Here is a 20,618-nt window from a genome sequence, read left to right on the forward strand (position 1 = left end):
GGAAGGATAGTTGTGTGAGAGAGAGGCTGGTTTTGGAAACTGGGAGGGGAGAGAGGTAGGCCCCTCCGGAGAGGAAAAACAGGCAAGGTTTAGATCATCCCCTGTTTGCATATGTGTGCACTTGTAATTTTTATCCTGCCCTGTCTATGCACATTGGGGTGGGTGGATGTCCTCATTTTATCCCCACAACAATCCTGCAAGGTAGACCAGGATGAGAAGCAATGGTGGCTCAAGATCACTCAGTGTGGTTTGTGGCTGAAGGGAGACTTGAACTTGGGTCTTTCCAGTCCATGTCCCAATAACTGCATAACCAGATGTGGGAGAGGACAGTGGCTTGTGCCTCTTTCTATATATACAGCTATAGAGATGAGGGAATTTCAGCAGGTAAATAAATATACACCCCTGAAATTCTTTCCCACGGCTTTAAAAGGGCACAGGAGCCTTGTTTTCCTTGGGCATCTGGCCTCCCTATCGCCTGCGAAAACTGGCTCTGGCGGAGGAGCCGTTGCTGGCTCTTTGGTTGCCTCCGAATCCTGTCCTGGGATTCTGTGGTTAAGAGAAAGGCCATGTGAAATAAATAACAGCAGTCAGATACATCTGTGTGTTTGCATAGTGTGCGTAGGTCCTCAGAGCTGCGTTCCTATTTACAAAGCTCATCTCTCATATTCCCCAAGCGCACCTGCTTGGAGCAAGAGGTGGCCAGAGGCTCTGGTCCTCTTGTTTTTCCACAGTCCCTAAGTCAGAGTTTAGAGCCAGTGACCTTGGAGATCCTTAGTCTGCTTGATTATCCCCTTAAGGCCCTCTGGACAAGTCACTGCAGAACTGTTCCAAATTGGTTTCCTATAGCCCAGTGGTTCCTAACAGGTGGTCCGCGAGCTATGCCAGAGGGGTCCGCAAGATGCTATTAGAATAAAAAATATATTAAATATATTTCGTATGATAACAGATTTTTTTGTTTTGGCCGCTTCCTGCATGAGCAGAGTCTAGCGCAAAACTAGAATTAGATAGAGGCAGTGGTTCTGCTGTATGCCGTTAGGTGGCGCTTTACAAACACTACTGTCTTGCAAAGAGGCAGCGCGCACATTCTACTAACGCTCACCTCCCCAAGATGCTTTGCGCGCGTCGGCTTCATTTGTGCGCTACTGCGCAGGTACCCTGTCTTCTCCATTCCCCTCCCTCCTCCCTGGACTCTTATAAAAAGACTCTTAATTTGGCTCTCACTTTTTAATTTTAGGATTAGGAATTAATGGGGGTCCTTGTCACAATAGCGGCTCGATGAGGGGTCCTTGAGAAAATTGTGTTGGGAACCCTTGCTATAGCCATTCAGTATCTTGTAAGTTTGACTCCTATTTCACTGTGTGTGTGTGTGTGTGTGTGTGTGTGTGTGTGTGTGTGTTAACTGGCAGGAGCTTAATCCTCCCTCTTGTGGACCAGAGATAACCAGGGAAGCACAGCAGAAAACCAAGCTGCTCCCTGGACGCTTTGCCCCCACAGTGTGTAAATCAATAGGAATGGGTTTAGGAAACGAGTCTTATGTTAATGCCTTGGGTTTAAAGCTGTAATTATCACTGTGCAAACATCCCTGAAGCTTAGAGGGGATGCTGAATGCGCTTTGCAAGAATATGATCCAAGCTTATGCACAGGTTTCCTTGGGTGGATTCATGCAGCCTGAGCTTTTCTCAAATCCAGAGGCAGAAGAAGATAAGATGAGATAAGATAAGCCAAACTCTTTCCTCAAACATCACAAAATAGCTCGAATGATTTCTGAGCCAAGCCAAACTGATTTCCAAAGCCAACATTCACTTGCTCGGTCCCTTAAATTGCTGTAGTCCTTGGGGAAACTACATTTCCCAGGGATAATTTGCTGTACTTCCCTCCTTCCTGTTTGCTAGGAGGCTAGGATTGGCTTGGGGGGGGGTAGAGGTGGGCAAATGTGACTGGCTGGCAAGATGAGGGGTTTTTTGTGTGGGGGTGGGGGCTCCATGGGGAATCAGAATTCAGGAGTGTGGTGCTCGTTGCGCATTTGAGACAAGCATCATTAGCTCCCGAGTCTTGTGCTTGGAAGTCAGGAAATATGAGCCTTGACTTCTCTGAGTCAAAGGCATGTCTAGCATTGTGTACCACAACACCAACCCCAAATGTCCTCTCAGTTCCCCCGGGGCCATTTAGGCTGTGTAAGGAAGGAGTGGGGGAACCTGTGTTGCTGGGATACAGCTCCATCTCCTCTGACCATTGGCCATGCTGGGTTCTGGTGGGTATTGGAGCACCAACGCTTGTCTAGAATCTGTGGTGGGTGGTGCCCATTGGGACCAGGCAGAGAGAACTTGGCAGTAGCTGGGGCCCAGATCCAAGGACGAGCAGAGCCAACCTCTTCTAGTTTTGCCCCTAGTGAGTTCCATGTTGACGACACAAAGGGTAAGATCTTCTAGTACAGCGTTTCTCAACCGCTGTTCCGCGGCACACTGCCGCGAGACGCTGGCTGGTGTGCCGCGACGTGCGGCGACGAGAAGGGCGATTTGCATTGTCACGTGCCTGGCGACTGCCAATAGGCAGCACTGACCCGCCGGAAAGCAATATTTCTCCTCCTCTTTCCCAAAGCTCAGTGCAAACGAGCCTGGCGGCCGCCAATAAACAACACTAACCTGCCGGAAAGCAATATTTGGCAAGTGTTTCTTACAGTCATAATTATAATATAGGGCGGCACAGGATTAATTTTTTTAACCTTTTTAATGGTGGTGTGCCTCGTGATTTTTTTCACGGAACAAGTGTGCCGTGGCCCAAAAAAGGTTGAGAAACACTGTTCTAGTAGCTGTGTGTCCCAGGCATTTAGGTGAGGGCCAGCCATGGATGAGTTGAAGAGGGTTCAATCAATGGCTGGCGGTGAGCAGTGAGTTGGCCCAAATAGTGCCTAAGCAGGAAGAAGCTGGTAGGAGGCAATGCCACCCCCTAGACTAGATGCAAATATGAAGGCAGACCTGAGGGCAGACTGAGGTTGGTGGGGCGCTGCCCCATTTGCCCTCATTGTTCAGCCTCCACTGTCTGGAAAGTCACAGGTTCTCCAACCCCCTGATCCACGAGGGGCTATGGGTGCGAAAGCTACACTGCAGGAGCCAGTCGTCTCTCTGTGCCCTCTCTACTTGTCGGTGCAGGGAGGATTGGACCCAGAGGAAGCTATTTTGTAAGGCAAGCGGGCAACTTTAACTCTCCCCGGAGGGGTAGGCAACTTCAGAGACGAGCAATTCCTTCCCCTCCCCTCTGGCCCATCTTAGTTCCGTATGCCCATAGCTGATCCTAGCAAGAATATAGCCTGTTTGGCTCAGAAGCAGCCAGTCACACATGTTATCATGATGTCATTGTACTAAAAAGGCAGATGGCATCTGTCATCCAATGGCATTTGGAGGGCACAAGCAGGCTGTGATGCAACTGCTGTTGCTTCTGTCCAATGGAAACTTTGGGTTCAGTTTACAGACTGCGATGCTTGGTTCTCCATGGAGCTTCTGGCCCTCTGCTAAGTGTCTGTTTTTTAACCTTAGGTTTCCACCCCCCAAAGCAGGCTCACTTCCTAGAACAGCGGGGATGTTCTCATCTCCCATCTATGTCAGATGTGACAAGAAAAGATCACCTGATCTGCACTACACTCTTCCAAAGTCATGCTTACGAACGGTTGTTTGTTCCAACGGGTGAAAAACTTCCCATATGATTTAGCAGCCTAGGGATTTCCTCTTCACCTTAACATGCAATTAATTTAAGCACAGGTTGACTTTGGCAGGCCATGTTGGAATCCCAATGAATCAGGTTTCAGAGGGTAGGTTTTTTGTTTTGTTTTTTGATACGTCTAGATCGCAACTTGCCATGTCCCAATTTAATCTGCTTTTGGGAGATATTTTAGCATGTGGTTCAGTTGCAATCTGGACGTTTACTGACATTTGGCGCTGTGGGTTAAACCACTGAGCCTAGGGCTTGCCGATCAGAAGGTGAGCTCCGGTTGCTTGGTCCCCACTCCTGCCAACCTAGCAGTTCAAAAGCACGTCAAAGTGCAAGTAGATAAATAGGTACCGCTCCAAGCGGGAAAGTAAACGGCGTTTCCTTGCGCTGCTCTGGTTCGCCAGAAGCAGCTTAGTCATGCTGGCCACATGATCCGGAAGCTGTACGCCGGCTCCCTCGGCCAATAACGCAAGATGAGCGCCGCAACCCCAGAGTCGGTCACGACTGGACCTAATGGTCAGGGGTCCCTTTACCTTTACCCTCCTTTTGCATCTGGATGGTCAGGAATATTATTTCCTTGTTTTACTCCTGCCTTTGTATCCTTCCCCTTCCTCTGTTGCCTCCCCCAAATCTCTGGATTTTGGGCCTCATCTGCATGGTGCATGCAAAGTAATATCACACCACTTTAAACAGTCATGGCTTCCCCCAAAGCATTATGGGAACTGTAGTTTGTTAAGGATACTGAGAGTTGTTATTATGAGACCCCTATTCCCAGAGAGCTACAGTTTCCAGAGTTCTGTGGGAAAAGCTATTCATTATTAAACTACTCTGAGAATTGTAACTTTGGCGGGGGATGGGAGAGGAAGGCAGGGGCCGTTACATTTTTATTATTCTTGCTGTTTGTTTGTTTATTTAGCTTATTAGTTGCACAATTTTACAGAATAAAACAGAGGGACTTACAACAATAAATAAATCATTCATTAAAACCAGCATAAAATAAAACATAAAAGGTTTTTAAACAGACATATTTTTAAAAAGGCAGGATTAAAATATCCTTTCACTGAAAAAGACTACAGATAATTAAAAGCCAAAGGCTTTTTGGAAAAGAAAAGTTTTAGTCTGGTGCCTAAAGATAGGTCATGCTGAGGACTTGCAAACCTCTCTGGGGGGAGCATTCCACAAATGGGGAGCCACCGCAGAAAATACACAATCATATGTTGCTACCCTCTGCAACTCCCATGGTGGAGGCACATGATGCAAGTCCTTGGACAGCAATCTCAGGGTCCAGGTCAGTTCATGTGGGAAAAGTGGTCCATGAGATATTAGGGTCCTGAGCCACAGTACAATTCAAAGTGTTGGTGTTGACCTTTAAAGCCCTAAACGGCCTCGGTCCAGTATACCTGAAGGAGCATCTCCATCCCCATCATTCTGCCTGGACACTGAGGTCCAGCTCCGAAAGCCTTCTAGTGGTTCCCTCGCTACGAGAAGCCAAGTTACAGGGAACCAGGCAGAGGGCCTTTTCGGTAGTGGCACTCGCCCTGTGGAACGCCCTCCCACCAGATGTCAAAGAGATAAACAACTACCTGACGTTTAGAAGACATCTGAAGGCAGCCCTGTTTAGGGAAGTTTTTAATGACTAAAGTTTTAATCTATTCTTAATATCTGTTGGAAGCCGCCCAGAGTTGCTGGGGAGACCCAGCCAGATGGGCAGGGTACAAATAAATAATAATAATAATAATTATTATTATTATTATTATTATTTATTACATAATACTTCATAGGTCAAAACCAACTCTTGGAATTGGGCCCAAAAACTAATTGACAGCCAGTTCTTGACCAGGATCAGTGCTCAGACCTTCTTGCCCTGTTGAGCAACCTGCCTGCCAAATTCTGGGCCAGTTGCAGTTCCCGAACCACCTTCAAAGGCAGCTCACATATAACAAGCTGCAGTAATTTAACCTAAAGGTCACCAGAGTGTCAACAACAAAAGTTAGACTATCCCTGCCCAGATCGGGGCACAGCTGGAGCACCAGCCAAAGCTGACAGAAGGCACTCATTTCCTCCGACACCACTTGAGCCTCAAGCAACAGTGGGGGGTCCCAGACTTTTCCTTTAGTCATGCTCAGTTGCAGCCCTTGTTGCTGCTTCTTTGCCTCAGCCTCTCTTTGCTCCAGCCCTGTAAAAACTGGACCATGTCCCCAAATTTCTGCAGCTCGAATCAACCTCTCTTTTGCAACCAGGACACCGACGCAGAACAGAGCAGTTTCTGGTATCAACCTGTATGTTGCAGAATGTGGGGCTTTCCCTCACGCAGTTTGGAATGATGTTCATCCCCGGGGTTATGCGCTCCTTGACTCCCGTGCCCCAATTCCTGCTAATGTGTCATGTCCTAATCAGGTTACCCACAACCGGAAGTGACCTGGTACAAAGATGATGAAGAGATGGACAGATACTGTGGCTTGCCAAAGTACGAGATCCTTCGTCATGGAAACCGACACACGCTGCAGTTGTACAAGTAAGGAAAGTGTGTGTGTGTGTGTGTTGGGGATACCTGTTAGCTAGCTGTGGCTGGTTTGAATGTTGAGGAAGATTGGCCTTCTGAAATACACAATCTGTTCAGGCCCCTATCAGTTCCTGGACTCAAGGCGAAAGGGGCTCTTGCATCCTTTGCATGAGGAGATACAAATTCCCAGATCCATGAAACTGCCATTATTATTATTATTATTATTATTATTATTATTATTATTATTATTATACTGCCCTATACCCAGGGGTCTCAGGGCAGTTCACAGAATAGAAGCCATGCTTCAGAGGTCCAGTCACTCCTTTTCACGATGATGATGATTTTCAGTTTTATACCTTTCAATAATTTCACAATCATTTTAACATTTCATAACTCGACTTCCTTCCCCCTCTTTTCTGCAGTTCCTTAAATTTATTTTTATTACTTTCTGCATACCCAAATTAAATTAATTTCCTCATTTATTCCTCTACTTTAAATATCTACTCTTATAAAACTGCAGGTTACCACAAGAATCCTGCCAATGTTCTTATCTGTTTAAAGCAGGCATCCCCAAACTGCGGCCCTCCAGATGTTTTGGACTACAATTCCCATCATCCCCGGCCACTGGTCCTGTTAGCTAGGGATCATGGGAGTTGTAGGCCAAAACATCTGGAGGGCCGCAGTTTGGGGATGCCTGGTTTAAAGTTTATTTGTAAATATTTCATAAACCATTTCCATTCTTTTATAAAAAGTTTGTCATCTTGATTTCTTATTTTTCTTATTTTTCCGGTAAGTTTCACCATTTCTGCACACTCCCTTGTCTTTTTCACAGAAGACATAAGAACCTAAGTTGAACCTGCTGAATGGCCCACCTAGTCCGACATCCTCTTCTCACAGTGGCCAACCAGACGCCTGTGGGGGGGAAACCTGCAAGCAGGATTTGAGCACAAGATCTCTCTCTCTCCTCCTGTGGTTTCCAGCAACTAGTGTTCAGAAGCACAGCTGCGTCTAGCTGTGGAGACAGAGCCTCGCCATAACGACTAGTAGCCATCGATAGTCCTCTCCTCCCTGATTCTCAGCCAGGTTTGGTTGGTGGCCCAGAGGAGCAAACCAGATAAAGGCCATGTGCCTGTTCCATTCGCATATCAGTAGGAGAGGGGACCCTCGTGTGAAAGAAGTGCGCTGTCACAGAGCGTTGTGCTTTCCACAGCGCTCCACCAGATACCTCTGGGAAGCTCTCAAACAGGGGGTGACCTCCCATCATTGCTCCCCAGAAAATGGTTTTGAGTGGCAGGCTCCCCCTTTCCAAGCCCTGCATTTGAAGATACGGTAGCTAGTGGCCATTGGCAGACACCCCCTGCGTGATTGTGTCTCGTCTCCTTTTGAAGACACCTGAGCCAGGGGTAGGGAACCTGCGGCCTTCCAGATGTTGCTGGACCATAGCTGCCAAGTATCCCGTTTTTCACGGGAAACCCCCGGATTTTAATCCATTTCCCGCTGTTCTCCCGAATAGAAAAAAATCCCGGAAATCCCCCGGATTTCCTACCTGCCAGGGAGGCTCCATTTCGGGGGCCGCTCTGCCCATGCCTGGGCACTGGAAATCGGGCAGAGCGGCACCAGAAGTCGCTTCTACGCATGTCCAGACATGCGTAGAAGTGACTTCTGGTGCCGCGCCACTGCTGATCCCGCATTTTTCAGCAGGAGACTTGGCAGCTATGTGTTGGACTCCAACTCCCAGCCGCCCCAGGCAGCATGACTAGTGGTCAGCGACAGGTGGGGGGGTTGCAGCTCAGCGACCTTTGGAGGGCCACAGGTTCTCCCCTCCTGATCTGAGCTGTCAGCTGTCACCGTCTCTTATTGCAGCCAATTCTATAAATTCACTGCCTGCCCTGTGAAGAAGCGACCGCTTTTGTCTCTGCCGAATCTTCTGCCGGTCAGTTTCCCCAGATGACTCTGAGTTCTATTCTAGTGTTTTTTAGAGGACAATTATATAAGCTTCTATCGTGTCTCCACCATCACCCTTAAGGCACCTTTTCTCTCAACTAAAACCACCCTCGAATTTTTGTGACGGTCACCATCTGGGATGGCTTAGAAGAGGGTGAGGCAATCTCCTGGAGGATAAGGCTGTCCATGTATCCTAGGCAGGATGGCAAAGTTCTTCCTCCACAGTCAGAGACAGGGTGGGAACCATCAGTGCGGAGAGTGCCATTGCATTCCTCCTTCAGAGCTTCCCACCTGGTTGGCCATTGTGAGCAAAGGATGCTGGCCTAGATGGGCCTTTGGACTGATCCAGCAGAGCCACGTCTGTGTTTTAATGCTGCAGTCTTTCCCTGTATGGGAGGAACTCCTGATCACGAGGGTTGCCCCTTTCTGCCCCCTTTTTGGTTCTACAATGCTCTTTTTGAGACGAGGGGCGTTTGATCGGTGAAGCCTTCCCATATGCTACATTCTGCGTTCTGTTCTGTTTTCACTGTTTTAAAAACTATTTTAAGTTTGTTTTTTGTATTTGTAAACCACCTTGAGATGCATGTAGCAAGTGATTCATAAATTAAATAATAAGAATATTACTTCAGCCACTTTTCTCCTTTCCCAGCTCACTTCCTTTGCTTTATGATGGTTCTGATTGCTTTACCTGTGTCTCCCAAATGTTCTAGTGTTCTAGTTTGTTTTGTAATTCATCTTTTATGTAAATGGCCCTGAGGGTTTCCTGTTGAAGGATGCTGTAGAAATGCTTAAAATGAATTATACCTTTTCCTCAGTAAGGATTGTCCCTTGCACAAAAACTATATTCCCCCCCCCAATACTAAAACATCTGTTTTCTGTTGCTAGGATGATAGAATCACAGAGTTGGAAGGGACACCCCACCCCCAAGGGTCGTCTAGTCCAACCCCCTGCAATGCAGGAATCTCATTTAAAGCATTAATGACGGATGGCCACCCAATCTCTGCTTTAAAAACCTCCAAGGAAGGAGAGTCCACAACCTCCCGAGGGAGACCGTTCCACTGTCAAACAGCTCTTACTGTCAGGAAGTTCTTTCTGGTGTTTAGTCGGGATCTCCTTTCTTGTAACTTGGGAAATGTAGGCCCACATGTTTGCACAGCGAAGCGGTCCTGTCATTTGAGATGATGTTAATGATGGTGTGGGAGCCAGCACTGTGAGTATCATGTGCAGCAAACTCCGTCCTGCATAGCGCTGCTCCTGAGTTCCCTCTGACAGTATTTTCCCACCCAGACTCAATACTTCGGACGACAGCTTTAAACGGGACTGTCGATGTGAGCCTCAAGCAAAGTTTGTATAAAATTATTTTTGGATGCTGTTTAACACCAAGTCGTCTCAACCGTATACAGTGGAACCTCGGTTTATGAACACCTCGGTTTACGAATTTTCGGTTTACGAACGCCGTGGACCCATCTGGAATAGATTAATTCACTTTCCATTACTTTCAATGGAAAAGTTCGCTTCAGTTTATGAACGTTTCAGTTTACGAACAGACTTCCAGAACCAATTACACTCATACTTCGGGTTAAGTACGCTTCAGGTTGAGTATTCCGTGGACCCGTCTGGAACGGATTAATCCACTTTCCATTACTTTCAATGGGAAATAAAAAAAATTCCTTCAGTAGCACCTTAAAGACCAACTAATTGATGGACTTCCATTTCATGCGGCTCAATGTGGTGCCTTCCATAGTTCTGGTTACAGGTAGGTAGCCGTGTTGGTCTGGATCGAAGTAAAATAAAAAAAATTCCTTCAGTAGCACCTTAGTTGGTCTTTAAGGTGCTACTGAAGGAATTTTTTTTATTTTACTTCGATCCAGACCAACACGGCTACCTACCTGTAACCAGAACTATGGGAAAGTTCGCTTCAGTTTATGAACACTTCAGTTTAAGTACTCCGCGGACCGTCTGGAACAGATTAATCCACTTTCCATTACATTCAATGGGAAAGTTCACTTCAGTTTATGAATGCTTCAGTTTATGAACAGACTTCTGGAACCAATTGTGTTCATATACCGAGGTACCACTGTATATAAAAAGGCGAGCAGTCTGTGTTAGAGATGCAAGATGTTGAATGCTGCCATTTCACATATTGTTATGAGTTTGGGTGAAGGGGGCGGCTGCATGCCTGAGCCCCTTCTAGTTCCTAGATCCAGCATGGATTCAATTCCTGGAACAGCCAGGCTAGCTTCCTGGTGAGCTAATAGCCTTCTAAATAATAATAATAATAATAATAATAATAATAATAATAATAATAATAAAATTTATTTATACCCCGCCCATCTGTCTGGGTTTCCCCACCCACTCTGTGCGGCATTCAGCAAAATATTAAAAATACAATAAAACATTGACATTAAAACTTCCCGATACAGGGGCCATTAAGTGATAATAGGCTGCCCAAATACACCATAGGGGGGGAATAGCTTGCAAATATGCACGTATTAGTCAAAACCGTATTTTTTAAAAAATGTATATTCTAGGAGAACTTTCCACTAAAATGCTGGTGAAATTTCATGAGGATTAAAAAAAAACCATCCTGCAAAAATGTGGAGAACTGGATTTTAAGATTTAAAAAACGAGAGACGGAGAGAACAAAAATGGACAGATTTGCCCACCCCTGTCTGCCGCAGAGAGACATTCTGCCACAGATGGTCATTCTCCTAAACTGGGCTGACTGAGAAGAAAATGTCTCTTGGCTCCTTCGGTATTGATTTAATCCCTACGTCCACACTCACGATCCAGGGCGCATGCTCATTGCTGTCCAAGAATGTGCAAAGAGGACAGCCTGCACGAAGGAGGGGTTTCAGGGCTTATCTACAGCCCAGCTGTGGTTTATTAGCTTTCCTGAGCTAATCTAGCCAGTACCCATTCAAATGCATTAGCACATCAGTTTGATATGTGACATGTGTGGTGCTGTTTTCCATTTTAAAAGAGTAATTAGTGGGCACTAAGCATCTCTCCCTCTCCTCCTCAAATTGAAAAGTAAATATGTTGATGTAATTCTGACAACAGTAACTAGCATAGCATTTATGTAATTCTGACAACAGTAAGTAGCATAGCAGCCAAGACTACAATGCTGTCCCCCTACTTACCTGGGAGCACATTCCATTACACTTGCCTTGTTTATTAACAGATGCGTATGGGATTGCTCTATAAGTTAGGATGGGAAGAAATTTGGTTATGTTCACATTTTAAGGAGATACTGCCCGATTTACACTTTGGGGGCAGTGTGCTTCTCAATGCCAGTTGCTGGAAACGGCAGAATATTCCTATATAATAAAGTGCAAGTGTCTCTGCGTCCAGATTCCCTGTGTCCCTGTGTCCGCACTACTGCGCATGTGCCCCACGGACACAGGGATTGGACGCAGAGCGCTCACCAGCGCTCGCCCTCGCTCGCTCACGCACTCCCCTCTCGCATCGCCACCCGGCTCAGGTCTTGAGCGGTTGGCGCGCTGCTGACAGCACAAAAGCCGAAGGAAGGAGGCGGAGGCAGCGACGGTAACAGCAGCAGCGGGAGCAGCCCGGCCCGAGCATGCCTCACCTTCCCTGGCCTCTGCCCGTCCTGAGCTCCTCGCCCTCAGGGGGCCGGCCTCCATGGGCGCCTAGAGGATGCGGAGCAGCGACGGAGGGGCCCGTGAGAGGAGCGGTGAGGCTGCGGCCTTCCCTCCCTCTCTGCGCTCAGCCGCGGGGCATGACAGGAGAGCGAGTTTGTTTACTTGCATTCCTGGCGCGCCTCGCGGCCGAGCACAGAGAGAGAGGGAAGGCCGCGGCCCCGCTGCTCCTCTCACATATCTTCTAGCGCCCGTTTTCTAAACAGGCTGAATGACACTAGTAGAATCATAAAATTGCAAAGTTGGAAGACACCCTGAGAGTCATCTAGACCAACTCCCTGCAATGCAGGAATCTCTGCAGGAATCCATGACAGATGGCCATCCAACCTCTGCTTAAAAACCTCCAAGGAAGGAGAGTCCACCACCTTCCAAGGAAGTCCATTCCTCTGCCAAACATCTCTTACCATCAGAAAGTTCTTCTAGATGCCTAGTCGGAATCTCCTTCCTTGTAATTTGAATCCATCGGTTCGGTTCCTTCCCTCTGGAGCAGGAGAAAACAGGCTTGCTCCATCTTCCACGTGACAGCCCTTGAGATATTTGAATGGGCCAACGCTCTTGCGCTTGAGTCCTGGACTAGATGAACACCCCAAACCTGATTCTGCAGCCTCTTCTTATGTTCTTAGGAAACCTTACGAGAACCAAAATGCAGCTACCCTCAAAATTTGCAGTTCCCCAAATTTTGTGATGCAGCCCTCCAAATAAACAGGGTGTACAAAATCGCGTACAATGGGGGAAAGTGTGCATAGAACATGCATTAATTTCGTTATATTTGGGGGAATTGCTAGCAACGTGGTTTTTAGTCAAAAGTAAAAACAAAAATACATTCATAGGAGGAGAATTAGCACAGAAATGCCAACAAATGTTCATGAGCATTGTCTGAAAACAATGATTTGCAAGTGTGGAGAACTGAATTTAAGACTGGGAGAAGGAGAAACTTTTCCTTCTGTCTGCAGTTTAGCAGGGAGGAAATAATATTGGCTTACCTTACTGGGTACTTGTTTTTGTGTTGTTGTGGTTGTTTTTTTGTTTACAAAGTAATAATAATAAATAAATAAATAAGAAAAAATGTACACCCCACCCCTGAGACCATTCCATTGTAACTATGCAACCTCCCAAAATTTCAACACCTTTGCGATGGTTTGACCCCTTTCCATTTTAACAATACAAATTCTGCAAACACCTTCCATATCTCCTCAAAATCATTTCTCCTGCATATTCCCTGTCTTACCTTAATAAAGGTAAAGGGACCCCTGACCATTAGGTCCAGTTGTGACTGACTCTGGGGTTGCGCGCTCATCTCGCATTATTGGCCGAGGGAGCCGACGTACAGCTTCCAGGTCATGTGGCCAGCATGACAAAGCCGATTCTGGCAAACCAGAGCAGCACACGGAAACGCCGTTTACCTTCCCGCTGTAGTGGTTCCTATTTATCTACATTATGACGTGCTTTCGAAATGCTAGGTTGGCAGGAGCTGGGACCAAGCAACGGGAGCTCACCCCGTCACAGGGATTCAAACCGCTGACCTTCTGATCAGCAAGCCCTAGGCTCAGTGGTTTAGCCCACAGCGCCACCCGGGTCCCTCTTACCTTAATAGCACCTGTTAATTTATCATTTTTAGCTATATGCCACACCTCTTGATACCATTCTTCCATATGATGTTCATCTTGCCCCTTCCACTTCCTAGCTATAATAACTCGTGCAGCCATCAGTAAATCTGTGAGCGAGTCCTTCATAGCCTGCGAACCTTCCACCCCATCGTGAATTGATAACAATGCTGCTTCTGGACTTTTGATCAGCTTTAAACCAGTGATTTCTGCTATCTCCTTAAACGCCCTTTGCCCCAAAAGTTGTACACCACATCTGAACATAAGTGCCGGTTTCCTGGTATTCCCGCCTACATAACACCGAATAGTGCTTGTTTATTTGATTTAATCTGACTGGTGTTAAATACCATCTCCAAACTGATAATTATTTTCTTTTATCTTTATAGACAACAGTTTCAAAGTGTGTTTCTCCCATATCCCCCCCCCCCCGGCTTTGACTATTTATCTGCCCTGTTGTCTCCTTTTCCCGCACCTCTTTTAATTGATCTTCTTGATCCTCCATTTCTACTAATAACTGGGTTCTTCTAAGGATTAGAACTAGGGAAGGCATGTGAAGCAATTTGAACCCTTGGTAGTACTGCGTGAATGCTAAGTATTATCATATTGATATTGCACTTCGGTGTGACGTCAGATGTCCCTGTGTGCTGAAGTTCTGTGCACGCTTCTCCAGTAAGTCACACTGAACTCCGTGGGACTTCTGAGTAAACATGTTCTGTGCTGTATATTACAGATTTTGATACATCCCTTGGCTTCTTGGAATGAAGCTACAGAAGGAGCACAATCGTACCCATGTGTATTCAGAAGTCCCACAGAGTTCCTAGAGTGGCTTCCTAGCTATTGCCACACAAATATCGCTTCCCTGAGACCCCTCTTCTGTCTGTAGATTGGCAATGGGTGTGATTGGTGGGGCCAGGGCTGGATCTAGGTCAAGGCTCCCCAGTTTCTGAACCTTAGCCTACATCCGACTTGGAGAACCTGTGCCCCCCCCAGATATTGCTGGACTCCAACTCCCATCAGCCCCAACCAGCATGAACCATGAGTGTTGGTAGTTGTAGACATTTGGGGGAACCACAGGCTTCCATGCCTGGTACAAAGGAAGGCATATATGAGTATTATCAGTGCTTTTTGTGTGTGACAGTACTCATCAGTACAGAGTACCGACACACTCCGTGCCAGATTTACATATAATCAAACTATAGCTTAATTTAAAGGGGGGGACTGGATGTACATTTCCAAAATATAAGATAAGAAAACAAATAAAATAAAACCTACATAGAGCAACAGTGTTTTGTGTTGTGTAGACTCATATGATGTAAGTCATGGGTCCCACCTGCTAGCCTGCTCCTTAAAATATCACTATCACTATTAATATACTTCTTCTTAATTGTATTTCACTATCAATATACTTCTTAGGGATATGGGTGGCGCTGTGGTCTAAACCACAGAGCCTAGGGCTTGCTGATCAGAAGGTCGGCGGTTCGAATCCCTGCGACAGGGTGAGCTCCCGTTGCTTGGTCCCAGCTCCTGCCCACCTAGCAGTTCGAAAGCATGTCAAAATGCAAGTAGATAAATAGGAACCGCTACAGCGGGAAGGTAAACGGCGTTTCCATGTGCTGCTCTGGTTTGCCAGAAGCGGCTTAGTCATGCTGGCCACATGATCCGGAAGCTGTACGCCTGCTCCCTCGGCCAATAACGCGAGATGAGCGCCGCAACCCCAGAGTCGTCCATGACTGGACCTAATGGTCAGGGGTCCCTTTACCTTTACCTTTATACTTCTTCTTAATTGTATTTCTGTTCAACAATTACTTTGATAAAATACACATTTTGTCATGTGCAAATGGCTTTAGATACCTATTAGGTCTGATTCTTCGAGACCAATTTCAGTCCGGCTGGCAGTTTGAGGTCCAGGCCACTCTCCGGAAACTGGGCTTCTCACCCCAAGCCCTATTGGCCATGGGCATAGACCAAGCGAGATCCGAGGTCAGACAAAGAATTGTGGACACGGAGTGACAGCTGGACAGCATGAGGTCCCTGGATTTCAACATAGCTGAAAACGAGAAATACGTTGCTGCCCCGGCAGTGTATCTCTTTTGCCTTGAATCCAGAAACTCAAGAAGAGCCTTCACACTCGCCCGAAGCTCGGCATTGCCCTTGCCAGTGCTGTTAGGCTCCTTCGGAAAGTTCCCATACGAGCAGAGACTTTGCTCCTGCCCATTGGGGGAAGTAGGCAGCCCCGAACATCTATTTTTTAGATGCCCTCTGTACGATAAGGCACACAGAGATACCATCGTCCCCATTCTGGAGAGCCTGGCCGACCTCCCAGATAAGACCAAACTAAATGCCCTACTATTAGGAAAGGAGCAAAAGTTAACGTGGACGGTAGCCAGATTCTGCATGCAGATCCGCAGGACCAGTCTACCCCCCCCCCCAGAACAAGACAGCCAATGGAATAGCAAACTCGGTTTGGACTGTGGGAAGTAGTTCCTCCGTTCGGGTACAAAACTGATGACTTAGAGCAGCACCTGGGGAAAGGCCAGCTGGACCCGCCCTCTGGAAACATAGCCCCTTCAAACTCATAGACTCTTATATCCACCCCGAGTGACAACTCCCATAGCTTTGTAAAGCATTTTTAGTTTTAATAGCTGGTATATGACCGTAATAAAGCTTTGATTTGAGATTTACCTATTAGGTCCATCAATTACCATATAGCATGTATTCAACACAAAACACAGTGACAATTTGTTGTTGACAAAGGACAGCTGGACGTATAAAGGGCCCCATTGCCTTCAGTAGCTTAAGGCCTCATCAAACCTAAATCTGGCCCTGGACACACTCCTCTTTTTGTTGCCCATGGTGCCTTTTCAAGATTTGAGTACTGACACCTCTTTCTTTACTAAAAAAAAGTAGTGAGTATTATTATTAGCAACTAAAGTCAGAATTCTATAATTTGGGGGTCCCCACATTTTGCCCAGAGACTAGTTCCTTTCAGTTCCCATATCTTTTTCTAAACTGGGCACAGCACTTTCCCTGCATCTGGAAATGGTCTGAATGGCTTTTCAAACCCAAACTGGGGTTACAGCAGGGTGTTATTAAAGTGATCTTACTGCCACGGTTCCAGTTTGGGTTACGTTCCCGCCCCCTGCCCCCTGCTGACTTCAGTGAGGGCTCCTCCAGACTTGCCCCAGTGCTTTCCCCTGGGAAAACCCGATCTTTACTGCTGAATTGGAGCAAACAGCAATTGGGTTTTCTCCAGACGGACATCTGCTCCGATTTAACACGGAAGAGCGGGTTTTCCAGGGGAAAGCAGTGGGGCCAAAGCAAAACCACCCAGACTCATGCCTGGAAAGCATGGGACAAGGAGGAAAACACTCAGACCTGTGCTTTTTAGGAACAGAACAAGTGGAAGTGTGGACAAGCTCAGATGCTATGGACACAATTGCTAATTATGTGAATGCCATAATGTCTGGTTTGCCTTTAAGAAATGGTGCTCAGGGTAGATTTCCAGAGTTTTTGTGGTTCCCAGCTTGGGTGCTGTGACTGTCCTTTCCTGCGATAAAGGGGGGACAGGAGAATGCCCCTTTGTGCAACCCTGAGCAGTCAAAATGACCCTGTCAAGTGTGCGCAGATGTCAGCTGGATGATCCTCTTCTGCTCAGTTGCATGAGCCTGTCTCATGAAGATGGCAGTCCAGAGCAGAGGCAAATGTAATGGAGAAACACACAAGATTGCCCTCTGCTCATATGGCTAGCATTCTACCAAACACATAGGAGCTGCTCATTTAAGGCACATTAAAAGCACATTTGTCTCCACCTCTAAATCCTAGGAACTATAGTTTTGTAAGAGTGTTTGAGGCTTTGTGTGGAGTAAATTATTATTTATTATTTATTGAATTTATATGCCCTATACCCAGGGATCTCAGGGCAGTTCACAGAATAAAATCAAGATATAAAACCACAAAATAATGAAAATAATACAGCATCCCAATTTCCCCCCCCCCAAAAAAACACATTTTAAAAGGGCATAGATTGTAAATCAGATCAACCAAACGCCTGGTTAAAGAGGCACATTTTTGCCTGGCGCCTAAATTTGTATAATGAAGGCGCCAGGTGAACTTCCCTGGGGAGAGCATTCCACAGATGGGGAGCCACTGCAGAGAAGGCCTGTTCTCGTAATGCCACCCTCCAGATCTCTCGGAGGAGGCACACGAAGGAGGGGCTCAGAGGATGATCTCAGGGTTCGGGTAGGTTAATATGGGGAGAGGTGGTCCTTGAGGTATTGCGGTCCTGAGCTGTTTAAGGCTGTATAGGCCAAAACTAGCACTTTGAATTGGGCCCGGAAACCAACTACAGTTCCCCTGTTTATTTGGGGTGGGAAGGATGTGCAACTTGGCACCTGTGTGCACTAATGCTCAGAACAATGTGCTCCCTGAATAGTTTTGTTATTTTCATGGCGCTGTTGCTCTTTGCCCCCAGGTGCAGAGAGGAAGATGCAGCCATTTACCAAGCCTCGGCCAGAAACAACAAGGGCATCGTGTCCTGCTCGGGGGTCTTGGAGGTGGGAACCATGACCGAGTACAAAATCCACCAGCGATGGTTTGCCAAGCTCAAGCGGAGCGCCGAAGTCAAGCTGCGCGAGATCGAGCAGAGCAGGAAGCGAGGGAAGGAGAACGTGGAGCTGGAGCAGCTGAGGAGGGTGAGCCCGGACAGGTTCCAGCGGAAGCGCCGCTTGACCGGCGAAGTGGGCATGCGATCGGGCATCTCCCTCTGGGACAAGGAGGAGGTGGCAAAGGTGCGCATCCCAGATGGGAAGCCACGATTTGGAGAGGGTGAGAAGAGCAAAGAGACTTCTGTGAATGCAAAGACCCTGTTCCCAAACAACTTCATAACAGGGCACCTAGACGCAGAGGTGACCACTAATGGGGACTCTTCTCTGGAGAGCGGGGAGGAAAACGGAGGTGAGAATGCCAGCGGCTTTCTTACCTATATCTATGAGACGGTGGAGATCATTAAAGCGAAGCCTACGGCGGCCAAAGAGTTTTCTGTGAAGAAGAAGAAGAAGAAAGAGGAGGTCACCACTGCCCTGCCAAATGCAAGCCAGGATGTTTCCCGAGAAGAGGATGGGACACAACAGAGGAGCATTAGCTCGGCGCATGAAGATGCCACACCTAATACCTTGGCCTACAGCACGTCACCTTTTGCAACAAATGGGCTGGGGGGCACAGAACCCAGAGGACCTCCAAGGCAGGTGGCGGAGAAGCCCATCGCCCGACCCTATTCAATGCCCCCTAAAGCAGATGTGTACTTTTCTCTGAAAGATATGTATTTTGACATGGGGGTGAAAGCTGAGGCTGAGCAGAAGGCGCCAGAAGCCAAGGGAGGTGAGGCTGATCGGAACCAGCCAAGTGTGGATGCTTCCGTTCTGGAAGAGATCATCCCAGAAACCCCTACGGCTTTGAAAAGGGCAAAACCAGAGGAGGGGCAAAAACAGCCACACGAGGAGCAGGAAACAGAGGAAAAGGAGGCTGTGGAAACAAAGGAAGCCCAAATGACGGCAGCCACGGATGCTGGCGGGGATGTCAATGCAAACTTATCCCAGCATCCTAACCGGACCACAGAGCCCGTGCAAGAGATACATGGTTCCCTTCGGATGGGAAATGTGGCAGACATTCCTGAAACAGATTTTCAGCATCCTAGCCAGGCTTCAGAGACTGGCCTTGGGGTGTGGGCTCCCCTTTCGAAGGATATGGTTGCCGACCTCCGCGAAACGGACTTGCTGGACTCTCTCTGCCCTGAAGCAGAGCCATCCCCACAGCCCCAGAAGAAGACCATGGGGCTGGATTCATCTGTGTGCTTTCAGGAAGCGGGGAGAGACTTGAAGGAGGCCTCCTTGGGAGAGCAGCTGCCCGGCCAAGGGCCTTGTGAGGTACTGTAAGTTCTTCTTTTTTTGTTTGTTATGACTGACCTCATGCAAAATGTTTCCCAAATCTGTTAACCAGCAACTGCCAGAGCTTTGCCTGCTATTTATAGCTGGGAATGCAGGGATGTACATGACTAGCAATAAGCAGGGTGGTCTCTCTCTCTCTCTCCAGTCTAGCTCTGACCCCTGACTGTAAAACGTTGCATTGGCCAATTTTTTATATTATTATTTCTGCAGCTGGTCAGAAATGAGCCAGATGCATTGGGTGGTCTGTGGCCAGCAAGCACTTGGGTTTATTTACGGGCTGGTGTGGAGTTGGGACCCAGCCTCATGTGCCGGCCCTCCAGACAGGCATCATTGCTTTGCCGGCCTGCAGTCTTGGCCGCAGCTGTCCCTGACACTCAACATCCTGGTTTGGCCGGTGTCTATTTTTTGCTGCTTATTCTGAAGCATTTTCCGTGTAATTCTTCATTAGGAAAGAACAAGTGTGTGCCTTGTTAGCAGGGGGTTTCCTAATTCAGGGTCCTTGTGTGTGGGGGATGTCGTGCTGCTCCTCACGGGGTTGGCATTTGCAGGATCCCTGCCGACTGGAGTGGGCTGCGTGGGTGCGCAGAGAGGAGCTGGGTCTCCGGGTGCAGGACTTCAGAGTGCTCCAACGAGCTGCAAGGCCCCGGCAACTGCAAACAGACTCTGGCTCAGGTTTCCAGAGGTTGTTGACCTGCCCTGCCTGGGAACTCCAGGGCTCAGTGGGCAGCCAAATCTAAGAGCGTAAAAAGAGCCTGCTGAATCAGGCCAGTGGCCCATCTAGTTGAGCATCCTGTTCTTGCACCGGATACCAGATGCCCATTATGGGAAGCCCGCAAGCAGGACCAGAAGCACAACAGCACTTGGGGTTCCCGGCAATTGGCATTCAGAGGCAGAGGGAACATAGCCAATCCCTTGGGAATGTGGGAAAGTGGAGAGCTGCCTTACACCGAGTCAGACCCCAGGCCCTTCCAGGCCAGTACCCCCTACTTCATGTTTCTAGCATCTAGTGTGTGGGGTGGTTTGTTTGTTATTTAAACACCTAGAAACCTGCCCTCCACCAGATCCAGGTACAAAATAGGGGTTCTGGAGGATAGACCACGGAATTAAGGAGCAGGGTGCCAAGAAGCACATGCTTAATCCAGGTTTTTGTTTAGTACCAAAACTGACTGCACAGTCCTTTCACACACAAATCCACTCCTGGTTTTCCTTCCAAGCTTCCGTCCTGTCGGAGGCTTGACAGCCATCTGTCAGGAATGCT

At 47.6% G+C, this 20,618-nt stretch overlaps 1 protein-coding gene across 1 annotated transcript in view; it reads left to right on the forward strand.

The window, feature by feature from the left end:
• Nucleotides 1-20,618, forward strand: part of ALPK3 (alpha kinase 3) — a 67,996-nt gene that overhangs the window by 25,227 nt on the left and 22,151 nt on the right. The window contains 2 exon segments of the mRNA XM_088657302.1: nt 6,103-6,220; nt 17,890-19,339. Coding sequence (XP_088513428.1) covers nt 6,103-6,220; nt 17,890-19,339 — 1,568 coding nt within the window.

The sequence above is a fragment of the Zootoca vivipara genome, chromosome 13 (assembly GCF_965207765.1).
Source record: "Zootoca vivipara chromosome 13, rZooViv2.hap1.1, whole genome shotgun sequence".
In the NCBI taxonomy this organism is placed as follows: domain Eukaryota; kingdom Metazoa; phylum Chordata; class Lepidosauria; order Squamata; family Lacertidae; genus Zootoca; species Zootoca vivipara.